We start from the raw sequence: 15,057 nt of genomic DNA on the forward strand, positions 1-15,057 counted from the left end.
TTCAGCCCACCTACTTCAACTGAAAACACACTAATCTTGACTGAAAATGACCCAATGTACTGATTCTTATGACAAACAAAGCCAGAAATCATTGCTGGTCTCCAATTAGACCGCACCTGATATAAACGGGCCATCCAAGAATTCAACAGTCAAATTCAGAAACCGAGGGTTGGCTAGGTCCCACCTTCATTCAGATCCTGGATCTCTATTATTTTATGTAGTGCTGTATTTTACCTCAAATGGCACGGGATCTGTACTACTGTCAAGCCCATTTCTGTTTTTCATAACTACTACTTTGCTACCAGAATCTTCAGCCAGATCATTACGGTGAATGGGCAATGTACTTCACTCAAGGTGCAAGAGACACTTTCAAACAGCATCACCATAAAAGGTGGTTGTCAAGGAAAGCCTTCATGTATGGACAGAAATTTATCAATTTAGTCTCTATCAGAATACCAGGTCAATTTTGTGTGTTGGGTTTCTGAAAAGCGAAGGATTCACTTTTCCAAGACAGTCACCATTTTCTACAGCCACTGCTTCTTGGGATTTTCTTATAAATTAGGGAGGTTGGGTAGGATGAAACACCTATTCTGTCCAAGGAAGAACTTTGTTTCATCAGACTACAGCATGATTCAAGGATCCTGTTGTGGGACTAGAGGTACTGGAGTGCGGTTGTTCTCTCAAGGACTATTGAAAAGACTTTCTTTTTCTATGAAACAGGTTTGATGGAAGTAACTGAGGAAGTCAAAAGCATGATTGTGATCCCTCCAATGTGAGAAAATGCACCAAGAGGATCTTGGACCACAGGAGTTCAGGACAGGTGACATAACCCTTTCAGGTGATATAACTCTATATTCTGACCAGCTCACCATTCTTGAGGCAACATAACTTACAGTTCCACTCATTCCTCTCTCTGCAAAAACTTCACATCCCTTTCTAAATGGTCACCCTTATTCTATTTCCTCTTGTACCAACCTCTACAAATATTGTGCTTTTCTGCACACAACCTAACTCAACCATTCACAACTCTCATTTCTCTACCTGTAGAAGAGAGAAAACAATTTGATGAGAGCAAAAGCCTGGGGAAGGCCCTCAGGTGACAAATACATTATAGGCTGTGGCATTGCATGCCCACCTGTTCTACTGGAAGGTGTTGTTGCAGGCTGAAGATATCACCAGGAAACTGATACAAGAGATTCAATCTTCTATGCACTGATGTGTAGATATGTCAAGAGAGTGATCCCCTGGTTATAGGCCGGTTTGGAGGTCTCACTTCCTTCCAGCTTGATTTTGGGATCCACCCCATCTGCCCAATATGCAGTGGGTAACACAACTGATATAGAAAAAAATACTGCAGGTGCTGAAAATATAGAAAAGAAACAACATGCCAGAGAAAGGCAGTAGGTTCAGCAGCACCTGTGGTGAGGGAAACAAAGTCAACACTCTGAATTAAAAATGACTCTTTGATGGAATACAGCATTGAGCAGAGACTGAAACTGGAGAACACACTGGTGGTGTCACTTCTGTTGTCACCGTTCACAAAGCTGCAAGGTAGAGCTGTATACTCTATTCTCATGCTATTACAGTGGCTTGTGGCTGGAAAGTGTTGAATTGAGTGAAGGGTTTAACAGCAGAAGTGCCTTTCTAGAAGTTGGCAATCTTGTGTCAATAAATTATTGCATTCTGGCAGAATAAATGCTTGGAAAAGGTGGTCATGTCCTGGCCGGAAGCTGTTGTTATTTCACTGATCAACGTTGTCAGTTTCACTAAAGTAGCTCTTCCCATTGTGCAGTTACGTCAGTGACCCTAGCATGTTGCTGACAGATTAGAAATGGGTGCTGTAGCTGTCAATTCAAGCATGGAGGGTTAAAAAAGCTTTTCTTCAAATCGACCTCTTCAGATATATTATAACACTCTCTGTGACAGGTAGAACATGAAACCAGACCTTCCGGTGCAGAGGTAGCTGCAGTACCACTGCCACCAGTGCTTAACAGCCATTTAAAGGAGTTCTAATTTGGCTTTTTAGCTACCTTAATTACATGTTGCAGACCCAAAATGTTTTCCCTGCCTTCAATCCTACCCCAGTGAAATCCGTAGATTTATGAGATTTAACTATGATCCTATACTCAAACCATTCTCCCCATATCTTTAAAGAATCTGTAGCAGAGTTTATTTGCCCTGGATATTAATTTGATTTTAAAAAATGCAAACTTAAAATATTGAGTTTTGTGCCAGACTGTACAGAAAGAAAGATGGCATGGCAAGGAGATTAACAAGCATCAGACTGTAAAGACGACTATGGCATAATCAAAGTCTTTTAGTTCATATTTCATTTTGTGTCTCTATTGATTTGTCTAATTTTTAGATGAGGCATTAGGTCAGCATGGTGGCTCAGTGGTTAGTACGACTGCCTTACAGCGCCAGGACCCAAGTTCAATTCCACTCTCAGACAATTGTCTGTGTGGAGGTTGCACATTCTCCATTTATCTACATGGGTTTCTGCTGGGTACTCTGGTTTCCTCCGACAGTCCAAAAATGTGCATGTTAGGTGGATTGGCCGTGCCAAATTACCCATTCGTTCCAGGGATGTGTAGCTTAAGTAGATTAGCCATGGCTATGCAGGGTTACAGGGATAGGGTAGGGGGTGTGTCTAGTTGGGATGTTCTGAGGGTGGACTCGATGGTCCAAATTGCTACATTCTATGATTCTAACTTATAAAACACATAGGCACATAAAATAGGAATTGGCCTTTCTGCCCTTGGGCCTCCTCTGCCATTTACTCTGATCATTCAAATCAGTAAAAACATCACTTCCGCCCCTCACATCATCGCTGATGCCACACGTTCAGTGACTTACGCCACCCCTACTGCCGTGGTCACCACCACTTCTGCCCCCACCAGCGCCACTCACCTGCATTCTGCTGACATGCCCCCCACAGACCCCACTGTCACTATCCCTGCCCCCCAGAACCCCGCGGGGAACACTACCCCTGCTCATGACTCCAGGATCTCACTGTACCTCACCGTTTCTCAAAGTAATTTCCATTCAGGTTATAAACTGCCTTTCTGTTCTTGCTCCCGAAGTGGATAGCCTCACATTTATCCACATACTTCATCTACCATGCATTTTCCCACACATTCAACTTGTCTAAATCTAACTAAAATATCTCTGTACCTTCCTAACAGCTCAACTTCCTACCCAACTGTGTTGTCTGCAAACTTGGAGATATTACATTTAGCTCCCTCATCTAAATCATTAATATGTGTTGTGAATAGCTGGGGTCCAAGCACTGATCCAAGAAGTACCCAACTAGTCACTGGCTGCCATTTGGAAAATGACCTGTTTATTCCTAGTTTTTGTTTCCTGTCTACTAACCAGTATACTCACCATTCCAATCCTGTAAGCTTCACGTTTACTCTCATATAAAAGGTGTATACTGCTATGACGATTTGTCTAGAGGCAAAAAACCTGCAAATGCTCCAAGTCCTGACACAGGGTTATACCCCAAATGTTGACTTCTCCACCTCCTGATGCTGCCTGGTTTGTTATGTTCTTCCAGCTTCCTACATGACAATTTGTCTAGCTTTTCCTTTTTAGTTTGGAACAGTTATGTGCTTCTGATTCAGTAGCTCTTACAAAAGGTTCAAGCTGAAGGGAGATTTTGCAAAATTATTACAAAAATTCTTAACTTCCACCCCAGTTTTGTGAATGAGTTTTCATACCCTGATCATGAATTCATATGTTCTATGATCACGACATTCACTGCAGTATTAGTTTAATCAAGTATTGAAAAAATAATTGTAGATCCTATTTATAATATTCATAGGTTTCTATACTATTCCATTCTGATTGTAATGTTAACGTTTATCTCACTGACTAAGTAGTGTGAAAATAAGTTTCACATAACTTATTTGAAGATCATTCTAGTGGCAATAAGGCAGAAATAGCCACTTGCAAAACATAATAAAATGATTACAGGTACAAATGTATTCTATTTTTAAAATAAGTTGATTTATCTCAAGTAAAACAAATCAAAAAAACTCATTTGATAACCAAAGCTCTACAGATTAAATGAATTAGTCATAGTCATAGAGATGTACAACATGGAAACACACCCTTCGGTCTGCCTTGTGTGGAATAATGGCCTTCCCCAGCATGTGATAACTTATGACACTATGATGGTTTTAAATAAGACCTCAAAACACAAAAAATATCTGTGCACTGCATTTTTCTTTATATCATTAAATTTGGAAATAGATCATTCACATACCGATTAGGATTTTGAGACCCAGCGAGTTGCTTATAATCATCTCCAGATGTTGACCAAGGAACGTAAAACAAGGAGGAATCAGTGGTTGACACTGATGCAGTATAGGACGGATGTGAATCTATATTTTCTTCATATTGAGGCATCTACAGAGAATCCAATGCAAGATGAAAAATCTTAACACTTTTGAATTGCAATACTCTAGATTATAAATATTAGTCCTTCTAAAACTGTTTCAATTTGATTCTCCAAACAATTCTGGTTCAAATCAGGAAAGGTGTCCATTCAGCAAGATAGAGTAGCTTTAGTAGATGTACAAAACAACAATGTATATTTATAAAGCAGCTCAACTTAAAAAAAAACTTCCAAAGGGCTTCACAATAGTATTATAAAATAAAATATAACATTTACACCGATAACTGTTGGCAATTTTTACATCTTATGAATGCATTTTTAAAAATTGACAGGTTTGAAATTACAATTTCATAGAATGATCTAATTCTGTGCTGTAACCATTTTGCATTTGTTCTTTATGCAGGAAGAGTGAGAGAAACTTTCCTCGTCCCATTTCCTGTAGCAATGCGATGTTTCTTTACTATTCAAAACAGAATTGGATAATTTTCTGGAGGTTTAGATTGAACAGATAGTAATGCATACTTCAGGATGTACAAGTGGAGTCCTGCTGGGATCTTAACTTTTTTACAAGTTACAATGATTTAGATAATGTAAGTCAAGGCATGACAGCTAAAATTGTAAATGACACAAAGATAGTTAGGAAAGTAGGTTGTGAAGGATAATCAAGGAAGTTGTATAAGGAACTTAGTGAATAAGCAAAAAATCTGGCAGATGGAATATAATGCAGAAAAATAAGAAGAAATTTAAAAAGCATTACTTAAATGGTGAATGACTGCAGAATTCCAAGGTGCAGTGGGAGTTAACAGCTCCAGTGCACAAGGCAAAAGTTAGTAATCAAGGAGTGCCACAAGGATCGGTGCTAGGTCCTCTACTTTTTGTCATTTACATAAATGATGTGAATGCAAGCATAAGAGGTACAGTTAGTAAGTTTGCAGATGACACTAAAATTGGAGATCTAGTGGACAGCGAAGAGGGTTACCTCAGATTACAACAGGATCTGGTCCTGATGGGCCAATGGGCTGAGAAGTGGCAGGTGGAGTTTAATTCAGATTAATGCAAGGTGCTGCATTTTGGGAAAGCAAATCTTAGCAGGGCTTATACACTTAATGGTAAGGTCCAAGGGTGTGTTGCTGAACAAAGAGACCTTGGAGTGCAGGTTCATAGCTCCTTGAAAGCGGAGTCGCAGGTAGATAGGAAGTGAAGAATGCATTTTGTATGCTTTCCTTTATTGGTCAGAGTGTTGAGTACAGGGGTTGGCACGTCATGTTGCAGCTGTACAGGACATTGGTCAGGCCACTGTTGGAATACTGCGTGCAATTCTGGTCTCCTTCCTATCGGAAAGATGTTGTGAAACTTGAAAGGGTCCAGAAAAGATTTATAAGAATGTTGCCAGGGTTGGAGGACTTGAGCTATAGGGAGAGGCTTAACAGGCTGGGGCTGTTTTCCCTGGAGCATCGGAGGCTGAGGGGTGACCTTATCGAGGTTTACAAAATTATGAGGGGCATGGATAGGATAAATAGACAAAGTCTTTTCCCCGGGGTCGGGGAGTCCAGACCTAGAGGGCATAGGTTTAGGGTGAGAGGGGAAAGATATAAAAGAGACCTAAGGGGCAACTTTTTCACGCAGAGGGTGGTACATGTATGGAATGAGCTGCCAGAGGATGTGGTGGAGGCTGGTACAATTGTAATATTTAAGAGGCATTTGGATGGGTATATGAATAGGAAGGGTTTGGAGGGATATGGGCCGGGTGCTGGCAGGTGGGACTAGATTGGGTTGGGATATCTGGTCGGCATGGACAGGTTGGACAAAGGGTCTGTTTCCATGCTGTATATCTCTATGACTCTAATAGCACAATCAAAACGGTTAATGGGATGCTCTCCTGTATTGCAAGTAGAATTGAACATTAAAGTAATAACAGTTATATAGGCCAATGGTGAGGCCACATCTCGAATACCAAGTATAGTTATGGTCTCTTTATTTAAGAAAGGATGCAAATGCATTAGAGGGGGTTCACTAAATTGCTATCTTGAATGAGTGAATCATCTTCTCAGGATAGGTTGTACAGGTTGGGCAAAAGTGAAGACTGCAGATGCTGGAAACCAAAATTGAGATCAGAATGGTGCTGGAAAAGCACAGCAGGAATTTCCTGATGAAGGGCTTTTGCCTGAAACGTTGATTTTCCTGCTCCTCGGATGCTGCCTGACCTGTTGTGCTTTTCCAGCACCACTCTGACCTGTACAGTTGGGCTAATTTCCAATTGAGTTGAGAAGAGTTTTGGATGATTTGCATACAAGATCCTGAATGGTCCTGAACAGCATGTCTCCTATTGTGGGCCAGTTCAGAATTAGAGGTACAGTTTAAAATTTAGGGGTCACCTTTTCAGGATAAAAATAAAGAGAAATGTTCTCTCTCTAGAAGCTGTTTGACTATGGAACAGTAGCTCACTAGGCAGTAGAGGCAGAGTCATTGAATATTTTTAAGACCGAAGTACATAGATTCCTATTAGACAGAGTTATCAGACTAGATGCAAAGGTGGAATCTGAAACAAACAGATCAGCCTGATCTTACTGAATGAGAGTAAGCTTCAGGAACTGAAATGGTCTACTTCTACTCCTATTTCATATGTTCATATATTTAGGATATGCAGATATCACCACTATCTTTGAATCTGCAAACATTCCTTAAATAGTAAACAGGAGGTTGCCAATTTATGAATGTCTGACTTATGAATGCAATCCCATACATGGGTAATTTTAAAGACCCGATACATGAACCTGTCCTATACCTTACAAATAGCTGCTTTATATTAACCTGCATTGTGTTCAGACTTGCATATAAATCGACTTATTCAGGAAGCTCAACTAAAAAGGAACATAGTTTATTATTGAACACCAAAGTACAGCCACTACTTATAGCCCCAGCTTGAGATAAACTGTTCTTTGTTTTCTGTTCTAATTAACCTGTTCACAGTTGCTATGAAATACCTCTGGGGCCTTTTTATGAAGCCAAGCTGATTCTGCTTGATTTTATAGAATTCCAAATGGTCTGTCTTATATGCTTTGTAACGGACTGTAACGTTCCCAGTGACAAGTGGTAAGTTATATGACTTAGAGTTGCTTGTTCTTTTGCCTCCTCCCCTTTGAGCAAAGGTGTTCTATTGGCAGTCTTCCAATTCTCCAGAACCTTTTCAAAATCTGAGGATTCTTGGAAGATTATTACCAATACTTTCACTATCTCTGTCACTAACCTTTAATATCCTAGAGTCTTGGTACTAGTTCTTTAATCCCTTTCCCAGTCCACTTAACTCTGCCCTCATTACTTTCTAATTACTCTTATTTAAGCTCAGCGCAGTTGTTTCTGACTCAGGTTTTGCATTCTCAATCTGAATACTAAATCCTAGCTCTAGTAGAATATATGGTCACTCTTTTCTAAGGGATGTATTACACTGAAAGTTTATCAAACTCATATAAATGCACATAACTAGATCCAAAAAAGTCTGATCCCACATTGGATCCATAACATATTGCTCTACAAATGTTTTCCAGATATATTACGCATTATTCCTCATGGCTAATTTGATGGACCCATCTACATTAAGATTAAAGTCACCCATAATTAACGTACTGCCTTTCTTACGTGCACTCTATATCACCTCATAATTTCACTTTTGAGATAGAAACATTTGGCTGTTCTTCATTTTCCGCTAGTTGGGAAATTTGTTAATGGGTTCAATAATGTGTAATCAATATGTTTCACCAATCAATATATATAAACTGGGAAACATACTTTAAAGGTTGGTCTCATCAGGAATCTTCAAAATACGGCAGGAGAGATTTGTGCAAAATTATCTTGTGGGATAATGGCTAATCCGATCAGTATTGTGGGCCAGACATAGCTGCTCAGACCGGAAAAGCACCTGGTTTAATTCAAAATTATCCTGGGAGGGCAAATTATCTTGAAATTTAATCAACAATAAAAAAAGCCATTTCACTTTGCTTCTATGCAGATATTATTGCACACAAATGTAGGACTTACCACTAACAGCATACTGCAGCAATCCAAGAAACTATTTTGTTAAGCACACAACTGAATAATGTCACTTATGAGTTTTAGTGCCAGGTAACTACCAGGAATGTAGGCTGCATGTCCCAGCAATTGGTTGAGCAAATGAAAGATCATGTTCCTTTAAATTGCTTACAATAGGCTAAATGTGACTTATATTAAACCAGGTAGGGCTTGTAAAATCCAAAACAATATATTTATGATTAGATGTGATTCCACAAATAGACATGTTGAATAATCCTCACTGCACTAATAACTACACTAACAAATAATTTAAGACAATTAAACTCATAGTATAGCTTACTTACACTTGCTAAAAGCAACATGCCTTCATATGCAGGGAACTGTTCTCTGCAAACACTGCAACAAAAGTCCAAAGATGTGCAGGTTAGGTGGATTGGCCATGCTAAATTGCCCATAGTGTCCAGGGATGTGCTTGTTAGGTAAATTAGCTATGAGAAAAGTGGGCAGCGGGGGGGGGGGGGGGGGGGGGGGGAAAGGTGATCTGGGTGGTCTACTCTTCAGAGTGATGGTGTAGATTTGATGGGCCGAATGGCTTGTTTCCACACTGTGGGGATTCTATGTTCAAGCTTCATACATTTTAACTACGCCAAACTGGGAGAAAATTATAGTTTCCCTGTTTTCTCCATAGCAATACCATACTTAGAGTCGACTTAGCAAACAATCTGCATCCCTTTGTTCTGCGGCATAAACTGTTATGATTGTTCGAAATTTGCCATTCTTACACTGGTCAATGCAAGTCTGCTAGATGACTGTTTTCACAAATTTAACTGCAAATTGTAAAGAGATTCTAAAAGCCATTGCTTTATTCACTGAATAAAACTGGAGCGATGGAATTCCTCAGGAAACAGTGACAGTTTATTTTCCAGATTTAGCAGCAGCTGCAAATAGAATCTATTTTACTGATCACTGATAACATGAACATTTAGGAAGTGAAATGGTATGTGGAAGTATAACTGAAACCTTAGTAAATGGCAGGTCAACAGTAAATGGCAGGTCAACAGTAAACTTCTTCAGTCAGTGGAATTTATGTATTGAGAAAACAATGGAGGAGTTAAAATTAGGTCATATCAGGTGCAAGAGATATTCAGGGTGGTATCAAGAAAGACGATATTAAAAGATAGGAAAAAACAAATAAATTTCCAGGAACAATTTACTTGTTGCATAAAAGGAGAAATTTGCCTTCAACTCATGTCACACAATTAGTCACAGATGTACAGTACAGAAACAGACCATTGGTCCAACTCGTCCATGTCAGCCAGATATCCTAAATTAATCTAGTCCCATTTGCCAGCATTTGCACCATATCCCTCAAAACCGTCCCTATTCATATACCCAAACAGATGCCTTTTAAATATTGTAATTCTACCAACCAGTACCTCTGGCAACTCATTTCATAAACGTACCACTCTCTGCGTGAAATAGTTGTCCCTTAGGTCCTTTAAATCTCACCTTAAGCCTATGCTCTCTAGTTCTGGACTTCCCCCACCCCAGGGAAAAAAAGACTTTGTCTATTTACTCTATCCATGTCCCTCATGATTTTATAATCCTCTATAAAAGGTTGCACCTCAGCCTCTGACACTTCAGGGAAAACAGCCCCAGCCTATTCAGCCTCTCCCTATAGCTCAAATCCTCCAACCCTGGCAACATCCTTGTAAATCTTTTCTGAATCCTTTCAAATTTGACAACATCCTTCCGATAGGAGGGAGACCAGAACTGCACACTATATTCCAAAAATAGCTTAACCAATGTCGTGTACAACCACAATATGACCTCCCAACTCCTAAACTCAATGCCCTGACCAATAAAGGAAAGCATACAAAACACCTTCTTCACTATCCTATCTACCTGCGACTCCACTTTCAAGGAACAATGAACCTGCACTCAAAGGTCTCTTTGCTCAGGGCAGGACTTTACCATTAAGTGTACAAGTCCTGCCCTGATTTGTCTTTCCAAAATGCTGCACCTTACACTTAACTAAATTAAACTCCATCTGCCACTCCTCGGCCTACTGGCCCATCTGATCAAAACCCCTTTGTACTCTGAGGTAACTTGATTTGCTGTCCACTACACCTTTACTTTTGGTGTCATCTGCAAATTATTAACTATACTTATGTTCACATCCAAATTATTTCATCATTTATGAAAAAGCAGTGGACCCAGCATCAAACCTTGTGGCACACTACTGGTCACAGACCTCCAGTCTGAAAAGCAATCCTCTACCACCACCCTTGATCTTCTACTTTCAAGCCAGTTCTATAACCAAATGGCTGGCTCTCCCTGTATTCCATGAGACCCAACCTTGCTAACCATGTCCGATGGGAATCAGGTATATTAGTCCCCTTCCAATTCAAGTACAATCCATCCTTCTTGTACAGGTCACTTCTATCCCAGATGAGATTCCAATGATGCAAAAATGTGAATCCTTCTCCCCTGCAGCTGCTCCTCAGCCACACATTCATATGCTGTATCCTCCTATTTCTACCCTCACAATCTTGTGGCACCAGGTGTAATCCAGATAACCATCAAGCACCTCCTTTTGAAATTCTTGCCTAACGTCTATATTCTCTGTTTAGAATCTCATCCTTTTCCCTTCCCATGGTGCTGGTTCCATTGCGTACAATGACTCCTGCTAGTCCCTCTCCCCTTTGAGAATATTGTACAGTCTCTTTGAGATACCCTTGATCCAGGCACTAGGGAGGCAACACATCATTCTGATTTCTTGCTGACGGCTGCAGAAACATCTGTCTGGACCTCTGACTAGAGTGTCCCCTATCACAATCGATCGCTTGGATTCTGACATATCCCTCGCTACATTAGAGCCAATCGCAGTACTACACACTTGGCTGTTCATGCTACATTCCCCTGAGAGTCCATCACCCACTACATTTTCCAAAACAGCATACTTGTTTGAGATGGGGATTGCCACAGGAGACTCCTGCAATACCTGCCTCTCTCCCCTTCCTTTCCAGGGGGTAACCCATTTACCGGACTGTATCTACAGTTTTTCTCTCTTCCTATAACTGCCACCCATTACACCTCCTAGTTCCTGTAAATTCCTCACTACTTCTAACTGCTGCTGATCCATGCAATCTGATAGGATTCTCAACCAAACACGCTTACTGCAGATATAATCATCAGTAACACAGAAACTCTCCCTAATCTCCCGCATCCGACAGGAACGGCACATCACTCTACTAAAGGCCATCTTTGTACCTTAATCCAGACTCCGAAAATAGCACCTTCTAACTGCTCGAAAATATACTGCTCCAGACTAATGTAGTATTCATGTTTATGTTTCAAATTTTAATCTAGAGACAGATCTCAATAAAACATATGATCAAAAAGAACCCACTCTACTCACTATTGCAGATTTACAGAAAAAAGCATGGTTACACTTAAAAACCAGGCACTTATCTGCTCCCATGCTGTGAACTCTCCTACACAGGTTCTTCCAAGGTCAGCTGTGAATTTTGCTGTTTGTTAATTTTTCACTCCGATGTCCAGAAATACTTGAACTCAAACAGCAAAGGCAGTAGCTGTGCAGTCACTGCTGCGTCAAACAGCAGTGTCTCTCTTTCTCTCACTGACATGCGGTCCCTGTCTTTGTCTCTCTTCCTACTTTTTAATGTGCCATTATTTTGATTTTATTCCCCAAAAGTTCCAAGATAATGCAACACTTATACAATAGTAATTTTGCTCCTGGAATTTGAGAAAATCAGCTCCAATACCTTCACTACCTCAAAAGGAGCAGCTCTTACAGCTACAATACTTTCCCATCTTCCATCTTGGATTACCCAGAATCTTTTTGAGTGCTACTTATGCTGCTAATGAATTTTACATTCATATAGTGTGTTTACTGAGCAATTCATGTGCAATTCCAGAAAATTCTTAAGAATAATGGGAAGAGTAAGGGGCATCAACCGGCAATTTCTGGGGATCCACATTATCTCCTCTTCTAAGCTTACTAGTCAGTGTATGTATGCAGTCATGGACTTGCTATTACCATTACAGGAAGGTTCGATCCACCATCTCCATTTGAATTCCAGCGTGTAAAACTGTACAATTTTAAATGCTGTTTTTACAAAAGATACATTTTATTTGCATTTCAACTGAAGTTTAGAAAATAACATGCTATTCTTACCTGTGCTTTATAAGGACTGAAGAATGAATTGCAGTTGACCAATGCATCACTGAATACATCTGTCACTCTGCTGTTAGCATCAATACCATTGTAGTAACGATTCGCACTTTTCAGAATAGTTTTAGGCTGAAAAATGAAAGAAAGCCAATATGCCCTTTTGCCCTTGATATTATTTTTAAAATTAGCAGTTGTTTTTAATTAGAGTGAAAAATCTATTGAAAACCTAAGTCAAAAAAATAAAAAAATGTTTGGGTCATGTACAATTAGCAAGGTATAATTTCCTACTTTCAGGTCTAACACTGTTTCCTTACATGTTCAGTAATAAGTGAATTATTATGTTTTACAAGATATGGCTGTCCCCCATTACCGTGATTTTCCTTCTAGGTCACTTGCTGACAATTTACTTCATTGAGAAGCTGAACAGGGCTAGGAGTGACATTCATTGCTTGGACTATCCCTTTCTATCCACCTGGAACATGCGCATTATAAACTTCATCGTATGAGACTAAAAATTTGAACTGTCAGATTTTAACCAACGATACTTTCAATTTGAGACTTGGTGCAGTATAGAGCCACTAATCAAGACAGAAAACTAAATTCTTTAAAATAGAAAACCACTAAGTTGCTGTATTTAGTTTAGCACTGCAGCAACAATGTAACGCAATCCAGACTGGAGCTCACAATAAGAGGTACAAATGTTTAGAAATCAATAATATTAAAATCATATTAACATGGACATTTTGAATATAAAAGGCGTGTCAGTGGCGCCCAGAGAGCACCTATGACAGAGAATCTGAGTTAATACTGCACATCAATAAAAACAACTTGTAAATATAATGCTTGACCTGTTAGCTATTTTCAGCATGTTGTATTTTCATTAATTTCCAGCAACCACAATTTTTTTAGTTTAAATAATTATCACTTTCAAAACCCAATTAATTTAAATACTCCTAATATACTCTCGTCGTCGCAGGATCGTTAGGTGAAGAGGCTATTTAGCCCATTGTCTTGATCTCCATTATTTTTGATCAGGCCTCTGAGGCAACATCGCTATGCATGAACAATTAAACAGCAACTATGCACACTAAACAACTCTGTATTCTACTGACACAAGGCAAAGGGAAGATGATCTCTGAAGAATTGGATACTTGTCTGGGAATAGCAAGATTTCCCCACTCTCCATTATATCTGGGAAATGAGCCTGATTTTAATTTATTGTACCAAGCGTTATAACTGTAGACAATGGAATGTAGATTGCTTCAGCTATCTTTCAAAAGGGAGCACTTACAATAATAATTCAAATAAAGATAAGCATTTACAGTAATAGGTTATAGATCTTTTATAAATCAACATTCCAAACGTTTTGAGTGAACAGAATCTAGTTGTTATATACTGTGGCTACAAAGGAAGGTAAGAAGCTGACGATTCGATGAGAAGTAAGCCACCTTTTCACTTCTCAGAGCTTTGCCACAATAGACAAAGCATATGATAGAATACCTCTCTAAAGGTCTGAATGAGTTCAGCTCGAAGTTTCAAAGTTCAACGTCATCCAGCACCAAGCAGTCTACTTGGCTCGACACCCAACAACCATGTTCAACATTCACTTCCCTATTGCTGGTACACTGAATATGATGTACCATCCAGAGCATGCATTGCAACAACTTGTGAAGTGTCCTTCAAGAGCAGCTTCCAAGCCTATGACGTTCGCTGGAATAACTGCAGCTCATTATGATGATGTTCGCATACATAAAATTCAACATCAACTCACTCAGCAAACTGATTTTTGATTTGATTTATTGTCACATGTACTTAAGTACGATCAAAAGTTCTGTTTGTATATTATGATCTGCTGTACTGCATACAAAGACACAAAGCTCAGAGTGACTGACCAGAGCAAGGAATACAAAGTTATGGCTACAAAGAAGGTACACAAAAAGCAAATCAACATTAGATTTGAAATTTGAGAAGTCCATTCAGAAGTCTAATAAATAGCAGGGATGAAGCTGTTCTTGAACCTGTTGGTACATATTGAATTGGCTTTATTGCCCTTGTTTCTTGAAGTCGATGGTCAGCTCTTCAGTTTTGCTGATATTGAGGGAGAGACTGTTATCTTTGCACCATGTCAGCAAGCATTCTCGCTCATTCCTGCATTGTCTCATCATTGTTTAATATCTGGCCTACAATGCTGCTATCATCAGCAAACTTTTTAGATGCAGTTCAGATGAAATATGGGATCATAGTCAGGAATGTACAGGGAGTAAAGTAGGGGGCTGAGTATGCATCCTTATGGGACCTGGGTGTTCGGGGGGTTGTCATGAAAGAGTGCTGTTGCCTATCTTTGTTCATTGTGGTCTGTGGGTCGGGAAGGAGAAAGTGAGGACTGCAGATGCTGGGTCAGGAAGTCAATGATCCAGCTGCAAGGATGGTG

At 39.6% G+C, this 15,057-nt stretch overlaps 1 protein-coding gene across 1 annotated transcript in view; it reads right to left on the reverse strand.

Moving 5' to 3' along the window:
- The window catches only part of moto (minamoto), a 76,923-nt gene that overhangs the window by 53,472 nt on the left and 8,394 nt on the right, over window positions 1-15,057 (reverse strand). Inside the window, exons 2-3 of the mRNA XM_072561764.1 lie at window positions 12,630-12,755; window positions 4,271-4,413 (exon numbers count right to left, since the gene is read on the reverse strand). Of these exons, the coding sequence (XP_072417865.1) occupies window positions 4,271-4,413; window positions 12,630-12,755 (269 nt within the window). The remainder of the gene's footprint in view (window positions 1-4,270; window positions 4,414-12,629; window positions 12,756-15,057) is intronic.

Source organism: Chiloscyllium punctatum, chromosome 42 (genome assembly GCF_047496795.1).
Source record: "Chiloscyllium punctatum isolate Juve2018m chromosome 42, sChiPun1.3, whole genome shotgun sequence".
NCBI lineage: Eukaryota > Metazoa > Chordata > Chondrichthyes > Orectolobiformes > Hemiscylliidae > Chiloscyllium > Chiloscyllium punctatum.